Below are 16,506 nucleotides of genomic sequence, written 5' to 3' on the forward strand. Positions count from 1 at the left end.
GTTTATGGTTATGATTTATTAATTGTTCTGACATTTGAGTAACTGCATGATGGAAGAGGCTCCAGCTGTATTAACTACCAATGCATTTATAGCTAAAATGCACTTGCAGTTATGAAATGCTGTTAAATATCTGACTTATCTGTCAGTTCTTGCATCAAGTTAATTTAGTCAATAAGTTGGGTTTATAAGTCAGTCGATTTAAAAATAAAGAATCTCAAAGAAAGGTGAGTTACAGGCCTTTTAATGTTTATTCATTTTATGTGACATATACACACATTGTACTATACTATACTATACTACACTATATGATACTATACTATACTATACTATACTATACTATATAAATGTTTATTAACACTTGTCATTTTGCAAAACTGCCCCTCAGTCAAAGTAAAGTAAAGCTGATGTAAACTGTGCAATCCGCGAAAAAAACGTGCACACACACACACACACACACACACACACACGCACGAGCAGATGACTGATCAGATGATGGTCACATGGTTCAGTCAGCTGATGCTACGCTCAGTAGCCGGACGACGGACGGTTCTCCTGCGGCAGAGACGGATCTGGATCTGACGGTCAGACAGGATGCCTTTCTCCGAGCTCTATTTTAACGTTGATAATGGCTACCTGGAGGGGCTGGTCCGAGGATTTAAAGCTGGAATATTGTCCCAGGCGGATTATTTAAACCTCGTTCAGTGTGAGACCCTGGAAGGTGAGTGAAAACTGATGCTAGCTAACGGCTAATAGCTAGCAGCCACGGCTAATTCCACCGGCTAACGCAAGCTGTCAGTCTCAGAGCTAACGTTAGCTCGGTTTACATCAACGATAATATTCGTTATTATCTTACTATCCCAAACACCGCTTTATGTAATTGTCAGTTAATGTTAGGCATTGTGTTTTGGGTTGACATTTTACACAATAAAAGACGAAAGGTCATTCGATATTTGGTTATATTAGCTTGCTAACTCCAGGGTCTTAGCTAGCTAGCTAGCTAGCTAACATAATACTAGCTTAAGCTAAGTCAATTTGGGAAAGTGTTCTGACGTATTGATCAATGATGGGCTTTTTAGAGGAAGTGAAATTACTGTAGGCAGAAATTTTACGCTGTTGCGTTAGACACTACAGTTTGGCTAAATGTCGTGTTACAGTAGATTTAGCTTGTTAGCTCTGTTGCACTGACACTCCCGCAGTTTATTATGGTCATTGCCAATTACAGTGACTGCTTGTGACCTTTTCCTTGTCTGCATCAATATAACTGAAACTTCACAGCGGTAAAGTCTTCTTGTATGGCTGAGCTGAAATGTTATTGGAGTAAAGAATCTGCAAGAGGTCATACCCGTATTTCTCACAGCTATACTTTGGACTGTTTTCTAAACTTTATAACTCTCAGGATGGTTCTAGCAGCGTCAACATCAAAGGGTGAAGGAAGGATTGTTAATCACAATGGACTAGGGTTCGGCAGTATATCAGTATTATATTGGATTGCAATATGTGACTAGATTTCATGATAGATTTTGGATATTGGTATATTGTGATATGGCATAAGTGTTGTCTTTTCTTTGTTTTAAAGGCTGCTTTACAGTAAAATTAAGTGTTTTGTAGTTTTTTTACCCACGTAATCATTATGTTAACCTTACTCATAATTATTTATCACAAAATCTAATTGTGTTAATATTTTATGAATGCACCAATAGTCCTCCCTAAGATCTTGTCACAATATTGATATTGATTTATTTGGTTAAAACTATTGTGATACTTTATTTTGTCCATAACACCCAGCTATATTACCACAAACTGTGTTTATTACTTTAGCTGCTGCCACCCCTTAGAAAACACAACACGATGAACAGATGAATCAGTAATCAAAATGATGGTTAGTTGCAGTCTAAGATGATTTTTATTGGATTTATTTATTAAATGATAAATGTGACGTGTACAGCATTTTTTGTGTGGTTAAAATTAGTTTATCCCTTTAACTTAAAATGCATCCTTCCATCTTTAACAGAATAAAAGTAGCAAACCATGTGCAGAAAATTGGCAAGAATTGAATTCTACAATTACAAAAGAAACATGCAAGCAGCAGTCAGCAGTCCTTTTAAAATAAATTTAAAAAATAATAAAATATAACAATTAACCGTGTAATATCATGGTAGATATTGTCACAGTCCAGCACAGTATCAAGACATTGTTGCAATATTCAATATGTTGTTACATCCCTACTAACAAGAAAGATGTTCATTGTGATGCAGTGTGTATTTCCAGAAATATCAAGGAGAATCATTGCATATTATATTGTAGAGAAATTAAAACCAATGGCTTGGTGGAGGTTGAGGAATAAAAATATAAGACTACAGTCTTAACCCTTGATGACACCAGTTTTCATGGAGGATGCACCTGTCTGTCTGTTGTCCTGGCCTAGTTATAAGTTGGGTTAGTGAAGTAAAGGGCAGTGGACAGAGCATATGCAGAATATGAAACCATAGTCGTATGACTGCTGAGTCATGTTCTGAGACACAAGAGGTCGTTAATGAGCAGTTAAATTTCAACATTATTCACTTGTTTTACAGCTTGATTTTGGGTTTCTTTCACTCTTATTATCACCAATAAGAACAAGGCTTTCTAACCATACATGTGTCTCCCCTGCAGATCTCAAGCTCCACCTGCAGAGCACAGACTATGGCAGCTTCCTGGCGAACGAGGCGTCTCCTCTCACCGTGTCCGTTATCGACGACAAGCTGAAGGAGAAGATGGTGGTGGAGTTTCGCCACATGAGAAACCAGTCTTACGAGCCGCTGGCCAGCTTCATGGACTTCATCACGTAAGCAAAAAGCTGTCATGTTGAAATAAGTTCTAACTTCATGAATTATAACATTGCTTGTAAATGTTTTCTCATGTAGCTTTAAAGTTGAAAGTAAATTCATTTTTCACAGTATATTCTGTTGTGTTCTGCTTGTTCCATCACTTCATTTTAAGTCAGTGATTCAAACGTGGGGACATAAGACATTTAAAGGTGCTTTTATCTTTATTACTGCATTATTATATTATGTTGAAATGAAGTCTTAACTTAAACACATTTCCCCAAATTCAGCTGAACAGAGTCGATACATGACATTTGCATATAAGAGAACTTGTGTAAACCATAGTTTGAACTCAGTGCCGTACATGTGTGATGGTGGCCTTGACTGATCTGTCAGCCAAGGTGGTTTTTGTTTCAACATTTGTCAATTATTGAAACCATCAGGTGATGCAACTGGTGTTTAACATGAGAAATAACATCAAGCAGTGTATATCCATCAATCTATGATCAACATGGTCATCAGTGAAGCTTTGAAGTGGCTTCATCTTGCTTAGAGAAAGTGATGGATACACACACAGATACACAATAACCTTTAACTCTCAATGTGAACAAACTCCTATGAAAGTGCTTATATTTTAGTCCGTTAAGTACAAGTCGCACATACTTTACATTAGTGGCGACAATTTTACAAAGCATGCCAGAAGTTTTCCAGTTGATTTCTAACAGTCGAGAGAGCCACTGGTTTGAGTTCATATCTGTACACTATGACAAGCAGCTTGGAGAAACTTGAGACTTGTTTTTTACGGTTGCTAATCTATAAGAGTGTTTTTTTTTTTCCTGTTTGTCAGAGTTATGTTCTCATGTTTTTTTTACCTCACTGTTTCAGTCTCTTATTTTCATAAAAGCTCTTCTTGGGACGGGTGTTGCAAATTAGCATCTGCTGTAAACACTAATGCTTGCATCAGATAGTTGTTTTCTGTTTGTCTGTGTAGGCAATAATGCATCTGTTCCTATCAAATAAATAAATGAATAAATAAACCTGTTTTGAAAATCACTGAAGCATTCAAGTACGCTCTGACATCTGAGAACAGATGTAAAACACTTGCAGAGGTATCCATTAATGAATTACCTTGTTGGAAAAAATTAGCACAGAAGAAAAAAGGCAGGCAAAAATATGGTTCAAAATGATTTGTTTCTTGTATTAAAAATAGTGCTCGAGTGTCCTTGAATGCACCACAAATTTCAAAGTGTTTCCTGCCTATAAATGAATTGCATTTGATTGATGCATTCTGACATATAGGTGACTAAATGTCAATGCATTTTCAGACTGGCAAGTTTCTTATCTCAGCAGATTGTTTTTTTTATTTTGTACTAAAATGGAAAGTTGGAAATAAATGTAAAATGTTAAGTCATGTAGTGGAAAATATGCTGTATAATACAAGACACACAAGATTTATTTTGAGATTTTGATGTTCCCTCTTTGATTAATTTATTGGATTGGAGAGAAATCTAAAAAAAATTTTACATGTAGAAGTGCTGAGGATGAATTAAGCAGTCTCACAGCCTGAGGGAAAAACTGCTCTTCAGATACTTATGAATCTCTTGCCAGACAGCAGCAGAATGAACAAACTGTGTCTGGGGTGTGTAATATATATACAGTATGTACTATTATGAGCTAAAACTTACCATGGAACCTGTACGATCATTTTTAACAAATTGGGGGAAAATGGTTAAATAACAGCTGGTACAGTGGTGATCCTGCAACCACATAGATACTATAATAGTAGAACAGGCTTCTCCATTTAGTCATGACAACACCTGCTTTGTGACTTTAGGTACAGCTACATGATTGATAACGTCATCCTGCTGATTACGGGAACCCTCCACCAGCGGGCCATCTCTGAGCTGGTGCCAAAGTGTCACCCGCTGGGCAGCTTTGAGCAGATGGAGGCGGTCAACATCGCCCAGACCCCCGCCGAGCTTTACAACGCCATCCTGGTGGACACGCCCCTGGGTATGTAGCTCCATATGAACGGCTATTGAAACAGCAGCAGGTGTGAGAACTGAACAGTAATGTCTCTTGCAGAACAGAAGATGGCGCCAGAGGTCAACATTCATCTCTTTTGGTTTGAGGTTTAACTTTGTTTTTCTCTTTTCTTTTCAGCTGCGTTCTTTCAGGACTGCATATCTGAACAGGATTTGGATGAGATGAACATTGAAATCATTCGTAACACACTTTACAAGGTAATGCATATTGTTTTGATGATAACCATAGTCAATAATGTGTGTTTACAAAATAAAAGGCAGGGTGAATGAAACAACAGAATGAGATAAAGTAAAATTAAAAGAGGTTAAAGTAGGAAAATAGGCAGTAGATGAAAATCAGATATAACAATTCTAAAAGATAGTCTCGTGATTATTGCAGTTATTTACGTTGCAAGACAATATACATTGAGATTATTTCTGTATTGTAATTTGCCCCAAATACATTTTGTTCTCTCAGGCTTACCTGGAGGCTTTCTACAAGTTCTGCTCCAACCTCGGAGGAACCACAGCTGACACCATGTGTCCTATTTTGGAGGTGAGTCTCTGCTCAGTTTATAGGGTGAGAACAAACACACACACAGATAATTGAGCCCGCAGGTCATCGGACTGTTGAGCACACAGCTGCAGTGTTTAAGTGGTTACTTGTGTGACATATCTTTGAAAAGTTGTGATTCAGTTGATGCAAACCATGAATACAATCACAACACCAGGTACAATCAGTGCCACAAACCCACAAACTGTTGTTGCATCATTTCAGATTAGCGAGCAGATGTCCTAATCCTCCTCTCCATCATAATTAGATTTAGCAGGTAAAGTTAGTGCTCCTGGTATCAAAATGGTGGCTGTACTCTGCCCTCTTGTTTCACACCACACTTGAGTCAATAGGAGCATCCATGTCCTGTCCACAGCCCAGAATAAACCAGCAACAGTCTGTGTTGGAAAGAAGTACCTGCCCCTCTCCTCTCATGTAAAGACCGAACCAGTTGGAACATTATGCTGATGACTGGTGCTTCACATAGACAGTGAAATCCTGAAAATGATAATACACAGTTTTTAATATGAAGATAGAAAAGGGAAATTAAATCTTTTGCTGTGAGTCTTTTTTACAGAAACTGTTTTTCCACCATAATAACACCTGTTTTGATGCCTTCAAATGCACAAAGTTTAGTTTCAACAAGGGTCAAAGCACCATATTGTATTTATGAATAAGTTGTGCTTGTGGCTTTTTTCTTTAGAAAATGTCTTGACATACCCTTAGAAAAACGTGTACATTTTCTGTGGTATTTAAAATTAGAACTTGGGACCACTGACCTAAATAAAAGATGAGGACACATCCCCCACTTCCTCCCACTGAACAAAACTTGAGCCAAAATATCCCACAGATGCTTGTGACATCATCAGGAGTCAGAGCCTGTGCAGTAGTGATCAGCGTCGGAGCTGCAGTATCGAGGTCCTGGCCCATGTCCCTCCTCTTAACACCACTGAGGCAGGATTTATGACCTGTACTGCAACACTCCAGGGCGATTCAGATGTTTTGGCTTCACTTCTCATGTTGTCCATTTCTTTATATACAATCTATGCTTGAGGCTATGTTCTGTAGTCCCATTGTGTTTTCCAGCTAATAAGTCCCAGTTATAGGTCATCTGGAGTTTTTGATTTTTTTATTTTTGCAAAAAAAAAAAAGGAATAACATGCAGCACTTTCAGTGATTCTCACTGTTTGGGGAAAATGTTGCTTTTCAAAAGAAACCAAAACCTTGCATATACTCCAAGTGGTTAAAGAGCAGGGATAATTATATTGATTTGATTATAATATTGACTTGAAGTGGGTTTAGTCAGATAAGTGTTGAGAGGGAAACCTTGAAGTGTGTTCAGGTTGACTCATTCATGTTCATATAAACATGCTGTGTGTTTCTGGTTGTGGATTAAAGATTCAGCTCAGTCGCTCAGTTGTTGTTGCTTCACTGATCCTCTTGTCTCTGCTGCAGTTCGAGGCAGACAGGAGAGCCTTCATCATCACCATCAACTCGTTCGGCACAGAGCTGTCCAAGGAGGACCGCGCCAAGCTCTTCCCCCACTGCGGGAAGCTTTACCCAGAAGGCCTTGCTCAGCTGGCCAGGGCAGATGACTACGAGCAGGTCAAGGCCGTCGCTGATTTCTATCCTGTGAGTCCAAAAGCCAGTGGCCTGCTTAGATCAGCTCAGGTTTTGAGAATAAAACCACCAACATATTAAGTTGTTAAGCATATTAACTGTGTGCGTGACTTTAAAATCTGCTCCGACAGTTTGATCACTTCTTTCTCACCTGGTCCCTCTTTTTTTTATTCTCCTGTTGGTGTTACTGTTTGTGTCAAACACTTAGTTTTGATAATTACTCCCACTAAATATGTCAATATGTCTGAATTCTGCTCATGTCCTCAGGAGTACAAGCTGCTGTTCGAGGGTGCCGGCAGCAACCCAGGCGACAAAACACTTGAGGATCGTTTCTTTGAGCATGAGGTGACACACATGATCAGACATACATTACTCCTAATTAGAGATTTATTTCACACTGTATATACACTAGGGCTGCAGCTACTGATTACTTTTTGTCTATTTGTATTATCAATTAATTTGCAGATTATTTTCACCATTAAGCATTCACATCTGAGGACCAAAGTGATGTCTTAAAAGTGCTTCTTTTGTCCAATGAACAGCCCAATAATCTCACTTCAATTACCGTCCTAAATGACAAAGTAAAGCAGCAAATCCTCACATGTGAGAAGCTGGAACCAGCAAATGTTTGACATTAGTGCTTGAAAAATATCTGAAATGATGATTTTATTATTAAAATATGTACCAACCACAAATCGACTAATCATGGCAGCTCTAATGGTGCACAGAATCCGGCTGAACTCCAGCTCGGTTACGGCACCGTCATGGTTTTAATGTCCACTGGAAACGTTTCCAGCGCAGCATGTTGCATGTTTTACAAGTATAAATATAGATTGCCCAGTTTTTAGATGTGGTAACAGATGCTCTGTGGCTTTTTCTTGAATATGACAACTGCGTGTTTCTTCTCTCTCCAACATTGCCTCATTTTGAATGTCAGTATAATGCCTTTGATGGGCCTTTAAAAACTTAAAACTCAACAACAAAATAAACAGAAGACAACAAAACACAAACTCTACAGTGCATATGTACATTCAGAACCCAACTCAGAACTTGACAAGAAAATGCAGACAGAACAACACAAGACACAAGAGTTTTAAAAAACAAAAGGACTGAAAGGACATAAGAGGCAATAGTTATTTTTTAAAATAAAGAACATAAATATTCTGGATATGGAAAATTTGTTTTTGTAAAGAATTGTGACCATCATACCTGACAGGAGGGACGTTTTATCAGTCCCTCCATGAACCTGCAGCCTTCTTTTGAGACTGTTGCAGCCAAAAAATGCCTGATTTCATAGCAGCTTAAAAAATGCAATACATTTTGCAATATTTTTTTGTAGTGAAATTATGTGAGCAAGTCAAAATTGCATACCAAAGTTGTGTTTTTTCTTTTCATGTGATTTATTAAAATCTAAGGCAACTTTTTCTGGTCAGAATAAAACTACATCTTCTAAGTAAACTTACCTAAAAAATTTTTTTAACAAAATATGTTTTATTTGTAAATGAAGAAGTGCACCTGCGGGGTATTCCACAAAAATGCAGAATCTTTTTGAGCTCAAACTCTCTCAGAAGAGCAAGTTCAAAATTCTAAAATATAAAAGTGCACATGGCATTGATTAAATGTGTTCTTTTTAGTGCCCGAGACTAAATAAAAACTAAAAATACAAAAAATAGTAAAACATTGAGGCTGTTCATTGAGACGTACATGTGTGATGTTTGCATGTTAAACTGCTTTGATTGGTGGAACTCATGAGGAGCTACGATGATTGGTCAAATGTGCAGAGAAGTTGCTGTATTGGACAGAATTGCAGGATTGGTTGAATTTGGGTTAATCGTTGTGATGACAACTTCCTGGAGGGACTGAATTTACCTTTGACTCTCTAGTGGACAGACCATAATTGAGACACTTTCTAAATGACCTCAAACCTCCTACCTTGGACACACAGCGTTGTATATCTGCAATAATATCGGCCAATATTAGCTTAAGTGTGAAAGTGAAGGTACTGGTAGGAATCAGTGTGATTGTCTTTATCAGCGTTGTGGTGTTTGAACATTCATCAGTCTCTTCCTCCTCCTGACTTGCAGGTGAAGCTGAACAAGCTGGCCTTCCTCAACCAGTTCCACTTCAGTGTTTTCTACGCCTACGTCAAGCTGAAGGAGCAGGAGTGCAGGAACATCGTCTGGATCGCAGAGTGCATCGCCCAGCGGCACCGCGCCAAGATCGACAACTACATCCCTATCTTTTGAGCCTCCTCTTCGTCGTCGTCCTCCTCCTTCTCCTTCCTCCCGTCATCATTTCATTCAGTCTTATGTCTTGAACAGTGTCTCCAGTCCCACCTCGGTGTTAAAGATTCTGATGGTTTGATGCTAAATTTTCTTCATTCTTCACTCGTAGGTGTTAATTGGCTCCTGACATCTGAGTTTCTTGTAAGTAAAACTCATAATCAACTTAAATATTTTTAAACTGAAGGAGAATCACAGAAGCCTGATCCAACAGAGGTGGTTGGTGCGTGATTTAATCAGCTCACCGGGGAAAGAAGGCGACTTATTTGACTTTCAAACACTCACCTTTGATTGTCTAAACTTTATGACGCTCGGTGTGTTGTTTTATGCGGCACGCCCTGTCCGCCTGACACATCAGATGGTAAAAGACAACAGAAGACCAATTTGCAATTCACACAGTCCAGGAATTAACTGACAGACACCAGGACAGAAAAGCCTCAGAGGTGGTGAAGGTTGATTCAGTTTACAGTGATCTCCCAGAACTCCCACCATCTTTTAGAGATCAAGTAAATCTCCAGGAACATGAAACACTTAAAGGTTCAGCAGACTGTATGTTTAGGATTCATCACCTGCCAAAATCAGTAGTAACACTACAGTTAATGTGAACCCCACACAACCTCAGAAATTCAACAAACCAACATGAAACATTCCTCAGCTGAGCGTCAGTCTCCACCAGGTTCGATATAACCTGTATTTATTTCTGTTTTAGTGCTAGGTTTTGTCAGCATGTCTGGTCATTACTGTGGTTTACCCCCCAAAAAGTAACGAGTGAAGTGTGTGAGCCCCACCTGATTTGCTGTCTTAACTAGATCGTTGTTAGATATGAAAAATATCTGAACGGGAGCTTCCACTCCTCGCCGTCACTGTTCCTGTTTGAACTCTTGACTTTTCTGTAAATGAACGTACTGGAATGAGGCAAAATGTAGTGAGAACATGGCAGACTTAATGTTTAAAGTATACAAAGATATATACATATTTAAAGATAACTATATGATTTTGTTTTTTTTCATGCTGTAAAAATTGATTTATTGCTGTTTTGATCTGTTTCTTACTTGTGAAATGTGTATTGTAAATGTGACAAAAATTAAACAGACTAAACTGCACCAATGCAGGTCTGGAGGAATTTAAGACTCATCGCATGGCTTTGAAATAGTTTCACAAGAAGAGTTTAGGGAGTAAGTACATGCATATTTTATTCTTTGTAAATTTTACTAAGTCTTTTAATCAGACAGTCACATTGAGATAAAGATGTGTTTTCCACGAGAGGCCTGAGATCAAGATAAATTCACAACAAAATTAGCAAACAGAACCAACAACAGAAAATTAATATATTCACAAGAATCATTAAAACATTAGACATCAAAGCTTTGAGTACAATTTGCACAATGACATCAGTGTACGATTGAAGGGAGGTTTTTTAATTGTTTGCAAACAGGAAGGAGTGATTTTTTTTTTTATTCTGTTGTATGTGACAGTGTTGATATGCTGATGTTTAGCAGGTATAATGTTTACCATATTCACCATCTTAACTTGGCATGTTGGCGTGCTGAAATTTACTGGCTGATGGAATACAATTAGTTTAGATAAATTGGAATTTTGATCTGATGGTGGCGCTAGATGTACAGCTAAGAAATCACAGCTAAACCTGAGGTGGGCATTGTCCAAACACTGACAACCTCACATTTGATGGTAGAAAAAAAAGTTAGAGGATCGCCAGTCTTACAGAGACCATGAATGTCTCTTCAGTCATATTTGAAACTTTTCTGTTCACAGAGGGAAACCAAGCCGAGAATCTAGTGGTTACCAAGAACTTGAGGGACGATCCTGGTATGACGAGGCTTGTCAGTGTCATTGCCTAACAAAGAACACCACGATAGTTTCTATAGTGCAATAACTTAAAGAAGTTGTGTCACATATACGTACAGGTATGTATAGTGAATCCAATCCAAGCACAAGAAATGACAAAATTGTCTGTTATAAATGCAAAAACAAAATACTGGATAAAAATACACAAAAATGTCAAATAAAATACAAAATAGTATTTAAACAGTATTTCTCTGGTAGTAGTGCAAGGTGTAGTATATAATGTGTATGTACTGTAGGTGAATGTTTTTAGGTTCATTGTCCCACAAATCCCTGGCAGAAGGGTCTCAGAAAGTTTCTTCTGATTTTAAATAATCTGAATTTGAGGGTTTATGCCACAACAGTTTACACTTGATTTTTAAGAAAGTAGTTTTTCCATTTTGACAGTCAGGTTCCACTTACTAGCTTTTTCAGGAGTTTTTAACTGCATCTCACTGAGGAAGATCACTTGCTTAGTTGTCATGGAGATCAGGAACATCGTGTATATATTTAATTAATCGCAAGTTAACTCACTTCAGCTTCACAACACCATAATATAAATTCAGGCATCTTGTTATCTTGATAAATTTAAAGTATGAAACAGATTTTTTATTTGAATGAATCTACAGGGACAAACATCCCTCTAAACACGATTCAGCACAAGCTGAACTCTCTTTAGGTTAATTGAGTCCAATCAGTCTGTTCAGCTGCAGCTGCTGTATCAACAGTCTGCAGACTGTCAATAAATCTGTAACTCCTCTCAGAAAGATTCTGAAAAACAAGAAGAAGAAACAAACCTATGAAACACATCCAGTCATGACCTTACAGCTGAAAACCAAAGCTCAACTCTTTGACCTGCACTGCTCTGTCGGCCTGACGGACTGGGACATGGACAAGGAGCTGAAACTGGTCACGACCACAGACCAGTTTTACCACGGTGACTGTTTCTCTTTTGTCTGCTGTTTTTGGCTTCACTGTAGGTTAAAGGATGATTGTCACTCACTTCAGTTCATTCCAAACAGCACAGAAACCATGGAGGACTCAAGTGTTACAGTTACAATACAGATTATCTTTAGAGTTCCGTTTAATGTCATTTTACATATAGACACAGTGAATATTATCAATTGATTTAAAGTGCCAGATGTGCAGGTTGACGGTGTGTAATGTTGTGTGTGAATGTGTTGATCTATCACTGATAACAGATGACAAACTGACTGATCAGTATGTGGTCCAGAGGCCTTCTGCAAGAGCTTCAAGAAGAAAAGACGAATTCATTTGGTACGATAAAACTTCAGGTGAGCTTAGAGGAAAAACAGATTGAAGTTTTTCAATGACTGTCTGCTGATCAGCCTGCTAATTCAACTGGAGTCTTTGACAGCTTTTGACTTTTTTTGTTTTCTTTTTGTCCAAATTTGATGTGTTGTATAATTTGACCTTTTCAATGTCATTATCATCATATTAGAAACAGAGTTTTTGTAAGATTTATGTGAATTATTGGCTAAATATGGCAGAAATTAAATAAGATTCATAGGTATGGTTTTGCTTGTGTAAAATCACCTGAAAATCAGTTTTTATATCATAGACAACTGAAATGCTGTGTATCTCAGATCCCAGTGTTGACACAAGTGCTATAATAAAACAAGAAAAGTACTAGTATAAAAACTAGGGCCTGACCCATAATGTATGTTAGTGGTTGATAAAGATATTAGGGAGTTAAAAAAAAATACAGCTAAGAAGTTTAAACCAATCTGGATTATGTTCAGGAAAAGTTTTTTATATAGGCAGTTATTGGACAATATATATGCTGATACTGCTGTGGACAGGTAAAGCTATATTTGTCTGGCTATAATAAAAGAACAAGTACTAAAATTTTAAATATTTACAAGTTAAATTGGAGAAACATTATCATGGTAAAGTTAAAATAACGAAAATAGATCTGTTGTTGCACCTTGACTGTGTGCCATGATCTTTTTGTCCATCAGACACGTTTGTGAAGCCAAACCTGTGGCTGTTGGTGAATCCAAATATCGCCTGCCCGATCCAGTACGCAGAAAATACAGCAGATCTGCAGACTGTCTGTGAGGAGATCCAGACACCTCCTCTGGACCCTGCAGAGAGCCAACATGAGCTCAGCACAGAGCTCCAGGTGTTTCCCCCCCATGATGCTCCTCTCCAGGAGGAGCTGCTGCAGTCGGTCTCCTCCACTGAACACATGGTACATCTCACACTGCAGACATCAGCAGTCACTCTGTCCTGTTACAAACAGTTGATCACAGTTACAGTGATCAAGTCTGCTTACATCATTCTTTCGTGGTCTTTTCATATGAGAAAAGATATCGAAAACTTTAAAGGGATAGATCACCCAAAAGTGAAAATTTTGTCATCATCTACTCACCCTCAATTTGACTGAAGGTTGGGTTTAGTTTTTTAGTTCACAAAACACTGCTGGAGTTTCACAGAAAACAACTGAAAAATGAATAAATAAATAAAATGTCTCCATACTTCTCGTCTGGTGCAATCCAAGATACCTAAGGCCCTGAAGTTGACTTGAAAGATGTCATTTACACCGTGTTTTTAGTCTAAATCTGCACTGAAGATCCTTAGCTTGGAGCGACATTCGTGTGCACGCCATCTGAACTGGGTGTGTGTGGGGTGATGGTGTGCATCACTTAAATTGTATGGGAGATTTTAAAACTGTTTTCCAGCAGTGTTTTGTGGAATAAAGAAATTAAACTCAATCAACATGAGGGTGAGTACATAATGATACATAATGAGTACATGATGAATACACCTGTATTCATATCCATGCAAAATAATCTCTACAAGATGTGTTGTTACTCTAAACATTTTTGCTAATGCCAAATAAATTGAAACTATATTACTCATTAAACATTTATTAACAAAATAATGTTAATGTGCTGTGCATGGAGGTATTCAATGCACTGATTCAAACATGAGTCTGTTACTGATGTACTTTCACCATCCTTGACGATTAGATCAAGAACGAAGACGTTTCCTGTCGACCAGCCAAGAACAGACGCAAGGGGAGGACCACGAAGGCCAGGGTGAGAACACCAGGCCTGGACCTGGACCAGCTTCCTTCAGGGGGATGTGGGGAGTTCTCTAATCACCTCTTTAAAGGCAATAAAAGCCAATTTTTCTCAATTATCTTCTTCTTATGAGGTTTTATATGAACACAAAGCTATCTGCCAGAGCAATTTTCGTTATTTCATACAGGAGGTTTCTCTTTGTGTGGTTTTATCTGTTCTGTTCTGTGAAACCGTCGGCATTCAGCAAAATGTGGGTCAAACTGTGGTGACGGTTGAGGCCATGGACATGTTGCATTGACTGCTTTGGCTTTTTGCTGTGATATGTCAACGTCACCGCTTGAGCTGCGCCAATTAATTAAGTAATTGATCATTAATGCAAACTGTCATGCACGAGCACCGGAAGTGGAATGAATGATCTTTTAATTTGTTCCTGCCTCCTTCCAGGACAGTAAGACCCTGAAGCCAGGATGCTGGCCTCGTCCACCAGTGAATTACTGCATCCTCATCGCCTTGGCGCTCAAGAGCAGCCATACTGGGAGCCTCAAAGTCCAGCAGATTTACCACTTCACCAGGTCAGATGTTGGATAGTTTGCTACAACACAGCCCAAGAGAGTATATGATCATCTGTTAACTAAACCCACATTTCCTCCGAACACTTTGGATTGAACCTTTGAAACTTAAACCCTAGATCTGTTTTGCATTTCCACTGCAGACGGTACCCTAAAGTTGCAAGTTGCAGGGTTTATTAACTGACACACGGTACATTTACTGCCAGACTGACAACTTACCGCTAACCTTTTCCTCTGGTCCACTCACTTTCCTTGTCACTTTTCTGCTGCTCGCTGTTGTCGTGCAACAGAGGTTATTGATTTTTTTTTTTTCCTGAGTGAAGGACCCCTTAAAAAAGAGAGAAAATATGCCAGAGACCCTCTCATGTATGTCCTTTGGAATAATTTGATGTTTATCATGATAATTTAAATTAATTATCCTAAAAAACATCTGGAAAAAAAGAACTCAGGAAAACCCATATCAGAGAAAAGATGACAAGACGACTCTGGTTGCACCAATTCTCTCTGACAGATCAGTGGTCTGCAGTATTCTAAAAAATTAGATTGCACCCAGACATTGATCATTGGAAGGCAAGAAACTGTCTTCTTTCTTTAAAGACCTGTGTGTAAATTACAACGGTAAAGTTATATCGGAGCAGCATGTTGCTCTACAACCCATTTTTGGGGGCTCAAGGTTCCTCACGTTCCTCCTCGTTCCTTTCCCAGAGAGAACTTCCCCTTCTTTCAGACGGCTCCAGATGGCTGGAAGAACACCATCCGGCACAACCTGTGCTTCAACAGCAGCTTCCGCAAAACCTGCAACCAGCTGTGCAGAGACGGAAAGAGGAAGTCGTGTTTTTGGCACCTGACGCTGGACGGCCAACGCCGGCTGAAGGACGAAATCCGCACGCTGACGGGAGAATCCTTTAAACAGTTGGAGAGGAGCATGTCCCACCCAGGTGACTGTGATAAAACATTCATCAGAGGGAACTTAATACTGTTGGCCTAATTTGAGAGAAGTAATTTAGTAATTGGATGGTACTTCTTATTAATTAAAGTAGACACAATACTACAGAATATTTGAATTCATGCTGGGATTTGTAAATTGACATTTCTGATTTGATTTTCACAAAAACAGCAGAAACAAAATGAAACTGAGCTCAAAGTTTTTGAACTGCAGCGTGTTAATCTCTAACAAAGATTGCTTTAAATCTTAATCGAGTGAATATGAATTCACTATAATGAATTGCTGCACGTGACAGCATTAATGACATTTTCTTTCTGTTTCAGATATAATACGGACTTTGCTTGCACAGTGACTGCAGCTGTTAAAGGTGTCATTGAATTTAAATCAATGCATAATAAAACTTAAGCTTCTTCTGTTATCCTGTATATTGTTTATCAGTATGTTCTGTTCAGTTCTTGTAAATATTTGTAGAACTAATTACAAATACTCAAATGACTTTAAGTAGCTTTTTGTGGGTACTTGTACTTTTATGAGTAGATTTTTAAGTCTGTACTTTACTTGTACTTGCATATGCATTACAGTATGTAATCTACTTAGTTACTAAAATCATAGGGGAGTACTGAGTACAATTTGAATTAACATCAAACGAAACACAAAACACTGTGACAGCACTCATCTACAGTAAGGATGTTAATGATTAATCATCAATCGATAATTGCTGTAAAAAAAAATTGAACCAATTAAAAATGTATTTATTTATTCAATCAATAGTCACAGCAGTAATTTGAACCTCATATTAAATTGTTTTGTCCAGCG

At 38.3% G+C, this 16,506-nt stretch overlaps 2 protein-coding genes across 4 annotated transcripts; both read left to right on the forward strand.

The window, feature by feature from the left end:
- The first annotated feature begins 505 nt into the window (after positions 1 to 505).
- LOC146332541 (V-type proton ATPase subunit d 1) lies at positions 506 to 9,846 on the forward strand. The gene is made up of 8 exons (XM_084727864.1): positions 506 to 718; positions 2,653 to 2,824; positions 4,639 to 4,817; positions 4,968 to 5,047; positions 5,307 to 5,384; positions 6,837 to 7,013; positions 7,269 to 7,346; positions 9,086 to 9,846. Exons 1-8 carry the CDS (start codon positions 592 to 594, stop codon positions 9,245 to 9,247), a joined length of 1,053 nt encoding a protein of 350 aa, XP_084583990.1. The 5' UTR covers positions 506 to 591; the 3' UTR covers positions 9,248 to 9,846.
- A 2,072-nt stretch (positions 9,847 to 11,918) lies between these two features.
- foxr1 (forkhead box R1) lies at positions 11,919 to 16,108 on the forward strand. Of its 3 annotated transcripts, XM_084723331.1 has the most exons (7): positions 11,919 to 12,062; positions 12,328 to 12,420; positions 13,108 to 13,340; positions 14,122 to 14,190; positions 14,620 to 14,747; positions 15,450 to 15,682; positions 16,014 to 16,108. In XM_084723331.1, exons 1-7 carry the CDS (start codon positions 11,942 to 11,944, stop codon positions 16,040 to 16,042), a joined length of 906 nt encoding a protein of 301 aa, XP_084579457.1. In that variant the 5' UTR covers positions 11,919 to 11,941; the 3' UTR covers positions 16,043 to 16,108. The 3 variants fall into 3 exon arrangements, with proteins under 3 accessions (XP_084579457.1, XP_084579446.1, XP_084579467.1); XM_084723320.1 differs by having other exon boundaries at positions 15,450 to 16,108; XM_084723341.1 differs by having other exon boundaries at positions 11,935 to 12,062; positions 12,328 to 12,403; positions 15,450 to 16,108.
- Positions 16,109 to 16,506: the final 398 nt, after the last annotated feature.

This window comes from Lutjanus erythropterus, chromosome 1, assembly GCF_056507025.1.
Source record: "Lutjanus erythropterus isolate fLutEry1 chromosome 1, fLutEry1.hap2, whole genome shotgun sequence".
Taxonomy (NCBI): Eukaryota; Metazoa; Chordata; class Actinopteri; order Lutjaniformes; family Lutjanidae; genus Lutjanus; species Lutjanus erythropterus.

Bases quoted from the DNA above. Each gene is read 5' to 3' on its own strand.
- LOC146332541 (XM_084727864.1), top strand. From the start codon at position 592: ATGCCTTTCTCCGAGCTCTATTTTAACGTTGATAATGGCTACCTGGAG. The intron at 719-2,652 runs GTGAGTGAAAAC...TCTCCCCTGCAG, and splicing joins TCAGTGTGAGACCCTGGAAG to ATCTCAAGCTCCACCTGCAG. The intron at 7,347-9,085 runs GTGACACACATG...CCTGACTTGCAG, and splicing joins ATCGTTTCTTTGAGCATGAG to GTGAAGCTGAACAAGCTGGC.
- foxr1 (XM_084723320.1), top strand. From the start codon at position 11,942: ATGACCTTACAGCTGAAAACCAAAGCTCAACTCTTTGACCTGCACTGC. The intron at 12,421-13,107 runs GTGAGCTTAGAG...TTTGTCCATCAG, and splicing joins TTGGTACGATAAAACTTCAG to ACACGTTTGTGAAGCCAAAC. The intron at 14,748-15,449 runs GTCAGATGTTGG...TTCCTTTCCCAG, and splicing joins CAGATTTACCACTTCACCAG to AGAGAACTTCCCCTTCTTTC.